Here is a 6,594-nt window from a genome sequence, read left to right on the forward strand (position 1 = left end):
ATGCATTAGATAATAATATTCTTCCTCTAGATTCAGAAACATAAACCTGACCACCTTTCTGAGAAAGGTAGCAGCATGTATAGAGATCACACACGATATTTACTGTAATAATATGCATATATTATAGAGGTTTGTGTCGTCCTCTTTGTAGCCAGGCTGCAGAAGTGGAACAGTTCCCTGTCTGACTATCTGCTTCACATTATCATAACATCACACCCTCTGTTTACCACACCCCATTCCTACGTTCTACTAGAAAACGCATTCTCTTTATATTACTTTTCTTACTGTGCATTACAGTACATTTACATTTCGGGGTTCTTCAAACTGTGTGCCCAAAAATGATCCTTTCGTTTGGATGGTGTGCGTTTCTGAGTTACAGTAGGAGATTGTACTATGTACAGTACACATTACAGTGAAGGGCAAAAGGAGAAGTGCCCTTCCATCCATCAGTAGCAAAGGTTGAGCAGAGCAGAGAGAGGGAGAAGCGAAAAGCGTGCAGGAGGGAGAGGTGAAGGTTGACAGCTGACTTCCTGATTTCAGGACTGGTAGTCAAAGACAGGAGCGCTGTGTGAGAAGGAGAAGTGACAGATCTGAGGGGGGAAAGAGGATTTGGTATTGTCACTGTCACTGCTACCTGTGGCTTTCCTTCTTAATAGGCACTGGACTTGGTAGGACTGGTTCTCTTTTGTCAATGATCTACATGAATTTGTTCCTGTGTGTACTTCCCCAGGTAGAAGATGGAAACAGATGTGATCGCTTTCAGACCAGGAAGGAGTCCTGGTCTGAAAGATGAACTAAGACCAGTCTCCCACCACAACCTTTACCTGAGCCCACCTCCACTCTACCTGAGACACTTCAAAAACTCCCCTCCCAGATATAGAGATATGTCCCCTACCAGCCACACCTACGGCAGCGTATTCAGTCCTCCTCCTCACTATCGCCCCCTAGGTGCAGAGGGTGTCCATGACACCCATAGGGAGGGCTCCCAAAAACGCAAAAGAACTCCTATCAAAATGGACCCCCAAGATTTTGAATCCCCTACTGGAGACATTAAGGGGGGGCGTGACCATGGCAGCACCAGGACTGTAGATCTCTCCCATCTCCCCTTCCCCCTCCCTCCCCGCCCCATCCTCTCCCCCTCTCCCAAACCCCTCCCAGGAATGATCGACCTGAACAGACTGCAGCTGCAGCTGCACCACAGGGCTCTGTCCAGGTGTGACCAAGTCATGGGCCTCCCGGTGCAGGTGAAGCAGGAACCCCTCAGCCCCTCTCCCATATGGCCCCCCTCTCCCCTCCTCCTCCACCACCCTCCACCTCCATACTTCCCCCCTCTCCACCCCGGCCTCCTCCCCTTTCCCTACTTCATGCCCGGGCCGGTCATGCACCTCTCCCCTGGGGCCTTCTACCCCAGAGAGGCCCTCAGACCCAGCAGACGCGGCCCAGATGGAGGCACCAGAGCTGGGATGACCAGCACAGAGAAGCTGGGCCTCAACATCCACATCGACGACAGCTACTATGTAGACGTAGGGGGAGACCAGAAGCGGTGGAAGTGTCGTATGTGTGAGAAGTCCTACACCTCCAAGTACAACCTGGTCACACACATCCTGGGCCACAACGGCATCAAGCCCCACGGATGCCACCTGTGTGGGAAGCTGTTCAAGCAGCTGAGTCACCTGCACACACACCTGCTGACCCACCAGGGCATGCGCCCACACAAGTGCCAGGTGTGCCACAAAGCCTTCACCCAGACCAGCCACTTGAAGAGGCACATGATGCAACACAGCGACGTGAAGCCATACAGGTGAGGGCTGGAGGATCCACATATGTCTGTGGTTTCTCTAACCAATATGTCTGGTCCACGTGGAATTTCATGTATACTTGCTGACAAACTCTCCTCTCCTCTCCTCTCCTCTCCACTCCTCTCCTCTCCTCTCCTCTCCTCTCCTCTCCTCTGCAGCTGTAGGGTGTGTGGTCGGGGCTTTGCGTACCCCAGTGAGCTGCGGGCCCATGAGCTGAAGCATGACAAGGGCCAGGACAACGTGTGTGTGGAGTGTGGCCTTGATTTCCCCACGCTGGCTCAGCTGAAGAGACATCTGAATTCCCACCGTGGACCTACCCTGTACAGGTGAAAAGAGGAACATGCAACCAAGTCGCACGCACGCACACGCACACGCACACGCACACGCACACATGTGCACAGGCACACACACACACACACACACACACACACACACACACACACACACAAACACACAGTCCTACAATAGCTTTCTACAAGACCGTTTTTGGGTAAATACAAGGTGCCTTACTTGGTCTTGTTACAGGTGTAGCGAGTGTCAGAAGAGCTTCCAGTACCCCAGCCAGCTGCAGAACCACATGATGAAGCACAAAGACATCCGGCCCTACATCTGTAGCGAGTGTGGCATGGAGTTCATCCAGTCCCATCACCTGAAACAACACACACTCACTCATAAGGTATAAATGTTGGATTCTACCTTTCTGTCGTGATTGAGGGGACAGGGTCAGACTGGGGGTGGGGGGTGGGGGGCAGTGCAGGGCAAGTGTATAACCTCCTGTTCCAATAAGGTAACACAACATTGTCTCTGCTCTAAACTGCTGCTCATTCTCTTCCTCTCTCTCTCTCCCCCCCCCCTCCCCCCTTCCCTCGATCTCTCTCAGGGGGTGAAGGAGCACAAGTGTCGTATCTGTGGCCGTGAGTTCACCCTCCTGGCCAACATGAAGCGCCATGTCCTCATCCACACCAACATCCGGGCCTACCAGTGCCACTTGTGCTTCAAAAGCTTCGTCCAGAAACAGACCCTCAAAGCCCACATGATCGTCCACTCAGATATCAAACCATACAAGTGCAAGGTGGGTCGTCAGCTGGTGTGAATGTTAACGAGAGAACAAGAGACAGTTTCAGTTTTCAAATTAGCCCTAAAGTGCTGGTAAATCTATTTATTGCATGACGACAGTATTTCAGTTTTGCTATTGCCACACAATAGGCGGTCTGCATGTGTCTTTGTGTGCATCTGCCAGATTTAATTCTGCTTAACTACTAAATCTGCTGTGCAAAAATCAACCGACAGTCTGAAGGGTCTGTGCTCCTCTCTGTTTTGGCGTTGCCTGTGTGACCTTGGTGTTTGGTAGGAGGGTTGAAACGATGACCAGATAGCAGGGAGGAGAGGCTTTTGGCAGTGAGAGCCTCCTCGTCCATAGGAAGGATATCGCTGCACAAACTGCCTCTCTAACAATGGCCCCCAGCCTCCCCGGAGAAAAGGCCCCGCAAATAGATTTCATCTCGCTTTCTCTGCTGCTGGAGGGAGCTTCCTGTTTTCTCACGGTCCTCTTGGACGGTTTACAGTCCCTCTCTCCTCCTGGAGGAAAGGACCACCCTAATAAAGAAGAATGCAGAGGAAGGACAGCACAGGAGTTGCCCTTCCCAGCCCTCCTCCTGGCCCCGTCTCGAAGCAGCTTCCTCTGTGTGTGTGTGTGTGTGTGTGTGTGTGTGTGTGTGTGTGTGTGTGTGTGTGTGTGTGCGTGTGTGTGTGTGTGTCTCAGTGTGTGTGTGTGTCTCAGTGTGTGTGTCTCAGTGTGTGTGTCTCAGTGTGTGTGTGTATGTGTGTGTGTGTGTGCGTGTGTTTCAGTGTGTGTGTGTGTGTAGACGTGTATGTGTGTGTGTGTGTGTGTGTGTGTAGACGTGTATGTGTGTGCATGCACATTCATTCATGATTACATTCAGCTCCTCAGCTCTGCATACTCAGATGATTTAGTCATCTAACAAAGTTGTTTGGCAGAGAGCAAAGTGAGATAAATGGAGACTGCATTTAAACTTCAGTCTTAGGCCTGTTGTTGTTCTGTTGTTCTGCCCTTGAATGGTGTTTACTACAGAATGAAATGCCACAGATGTGGTTCAAGGAATAAGGCCATGTCCAAATTGTTATCCAGAACAATGTATATAAACTATTTCAATAGCTTTTATGTGGTCAATGATTTCTCTGAAGGAAAACATGCCAGAATGTAGATTTTTGTTAACCGGTTGTTTGTTACCATATATTACCAATAGCACTATGCAATTATTTCATCAGAATGCTGATGGAAAAAACATATATACAATGCTGAAAATACACTAATTTTTATAAAATAGACTTACAGCAGAATTTCCTTCAAGAGTGGAGGAATATCTCTTGCACATTTAGTTTGTTCTTCAAATGATCCAGGTTGGTTTGACTGTAAGGTTGGTTTGACTGTAAGGTAGCAACAGTAGACCTTTTAGTAAGCTGTTCTTAAAGCACAAGTTTGAATAGTTTTGTTTGTCTTCCAGCTGTGTGGAAAGGACTTCAACAGGATGCACAACCTGATGGGTCACATGCACCTCCACGCAGACAGCAAGCCCTTCAAGTGCCTGTACTGCCCTAGCAAGTTCACCCTGAAGGGAAATCTCACGCGCCACATGAAGGTCAAACACGGTATCATGGACAGGGGCCTGGACGCAAGAGGTGAGGGCCCCATTCCAATCCTCTAAAGTTCATCTAAAAACATCCTGACACTGACATTGTTAGAATCTGAATCGAATCAAATCAAAATTAAATTAAATCGTATTTATCCCCAGGGGGGCAATTATTGATTGATCTCAGAACCAGAATCTAAGTTCTCTCTCTCTCTCGCCCCCCCTCCCCCTCAGTGTTCAGACGGAGGGCACGGTTCTGCCTGTCCAACCCGCTGGGCCTCCTGACCCGCTACAGCCAGGAGGAGCCCTTTGACCTTTCCCAGAAGCCGCGGCGACCCCGATCCAGCCTGCGACTCTCCCAGTCAGACGGGGAGAGTGTCCCTGGGAGCTCCTGTCAGGAGGAGGACGAGGAGGAGAGCCTCTACAGGAGGAGCCAGTACAGCCCAGAGGTCTACCAGCATGTACCAGCTGTGGAGGAAGAGGACGTGTATAGACCTGAGCTGGAGCAAGGTGAACAGATGTATCCAGCTGATCTAGGGCCAGGTGAGACAGATGAACCGGTGTTCCAACACAAGACAGGGGGCCAGGTGTACCGCTCGGGTGACCAGGTGTATGAGACAGAGTCAGATAGCGGTGGACACCACACGGAGCATGTAGCTGACAAGATATGTTACCCAGGGCCAGGTGAGACAGACGAGCAGAACGATGACTCAAACTCAGAGCTAAGTGACGAGGTGTACCAGGAGGAGATGGACCCATCAGAGCCAGGTCAACAGGTGTCAGGTGACACAGAAGGCCAGGTGTTTGATTCCGAGTCAGGTGAAGAGGTGTACACACCTGAACTCGGTGAGAGGGAGTATAGCTCAGAGGCAGGTGAACAGGGCTACCTTTCAGACCCATGTGAGAGTGCAGAGGGTGTAGAATCTAACGGTGAGGAAGAGGAGGGTGTGGGGAGCATTCATGGTGGTGTTGATGAAGGACAGGGGGAGAAGGGTCAGTGCTCTCTTGCTAGGGAAGAATATCAACGTCTGAGGTGTTATATCCACCATGAACACTCCTCTCCTACGGGGAATAGTCAGTTCTCCGATGTGACGAGAGAATACTATGCTGAGGAGGCAGAGGTTGAGAGCTGCTCCAACATGGAGGGTAGAGAGAGGTTGAGCAGTGCTTGAATAAGAAGCTGTGAAGCATGTTGTATTTCAGAAGCTGATAAAACTGACAAAACTAGTGAATAATGTATGAAATGTGTATCTTTGAGAAAGGAGACTTTGATCAGGGTGCTGTACATAAAATGCAATTGTTTTAGAAATATCGATATATTTTTCTTTAGTTTATACTTTGATAATGCCAATTGATAATTCATGGAGCATGGAAACATTTAGATTTCAGTAAAATCTAGAGTTTAGTATGATTTCAATCACTTCTAATGTTTTATTTTTCTATTTCTGAAATACAATTTCAAAATGCTACTATTGATTATTTTGTAAAATCTTATACCAATCTATTTGTAAATTATTCTCTTTTATTGTGGAACTCATTGAGCCAATAGAAAGCATCTCATGTAATGAGAGAAACCGTTGTTTTGTGTGATTTCCTGTAAAGCTTTGATTTACGGACATTGAACGAATTACCTAATCTGTATTTATAAAAAATAATAATAAACAGAGGATTTAATACACTGATGTTTTGCTCAATATATCCTGCACATCATTAAAGGAATTTAATTCAGAAAATAATACAAATGTTTCCGACAGTGTGAGTGTGATTGCACGTATGTGAGTCTATACTGTACATACGTGTTAGTGTGTGTGTGTGTGTGTGTGTGTGTGTGTATGTGTGTGTGTGTGTGTGTGTGTAGGATTGTTGTGCTAAATGAAGTGAAAGGGGTGAGTACAGTAGACACACCACAGAGTACAAAGGCTACAGGGTCGAGTAGCCTCCTGTCCTGTCTAGGGGGGGGGGGGGGTCGCTGCGTCGCTCACTGGCCCCGCAGCCCACAGACCAGGGAATGATCCCGGTGCTCCAGATGGCCGGTCTACTGGTCTAAGGCTGCTCATAGACATGCATGTAGAGGCCTTGTATGGAGGATGAATGGCTTTCTGACATAGGACCCTGCATACGACCAAACATTCACCACCTAGGAA

At 48.6% G+C, this 6,594-nt stretch overlaps 1 protein-coding gene across 2 annotated transcripts; it reads left to right on the forward strand.

The window, feature by feature from the left end:
* Nucleotides 1–817: 817 nt before the first annotated feature.
* On the forward strand, nt 818–6,077 carry znf366 (zinc finger protein 366). 2 transcript variants are annotated; one of them, XM_083673111.1, is made up of 7 exons: nt 818–1,801; nt 1,958–2,125; nt 2,325–2,475; nt 2,680–2,871; nt 4,325–4,499; nt 4,685–5,010; nt 5,149–6,077. In XM_083673111.1, the coding sequence occupies exons 1-7, from the start codon at nt 885–887 to the stop codon at nt 5,620–5,622; spliced, it is 2,403 nt and encodes an 800-aa protein (XP_083529237.1). In that variant the 5' UTR covers nt 818–884; the 3' UTR covers nt 5,623–6,077. The 2 variants fall into 2 exon arrangements, with proteins under 2 accessions (XP_083529237.1, XP_083529236.1); XM_083673110.1 differs by having other exon boundaries at nt 4,685–6,077.
* The last annotated feature ends 517 nt before the right edge of the window (nt 6,078–6,594 follow it).

Source organism: Argentina silus, assembly GCF_951799395.1.
Source record: "Argentina silus genome assembly, chromosome: 7".
In the NCBI taxonomy this organism is placed as follows: domain Eukaryota; kingdom Metazoa; phylum Chordata; class Actinopteri; order Argentiniformes; family Argentinidae; genus Argentina; species Argentina silus.

Excerpts from the sequence above, each read along its gene's own strand:
- znf366 (XM_083673110.1), top strand. The coding sequence starts at position 885 with ATGTCCCCTACCAGCCACACCTACGGCAGCGTATTCAGTCCTCCTCCT. Across the intron at positions 2,126-2,324 it reads CGTGGACCTACCCTGTACAG|GTGTAGCGAGTGTCAGAAGA; the intron begins GTGAAAAGAGGA and ends GTCTTGTTACAG. Across the intron at positions 4,500-4,684 it reads CAGGGGCCTGGACGCAAGAG|TGTTCAGACGGAGGGCACGG; the intron begins GTGAGGGCCCCA and ends CCTCCCCCTCAG.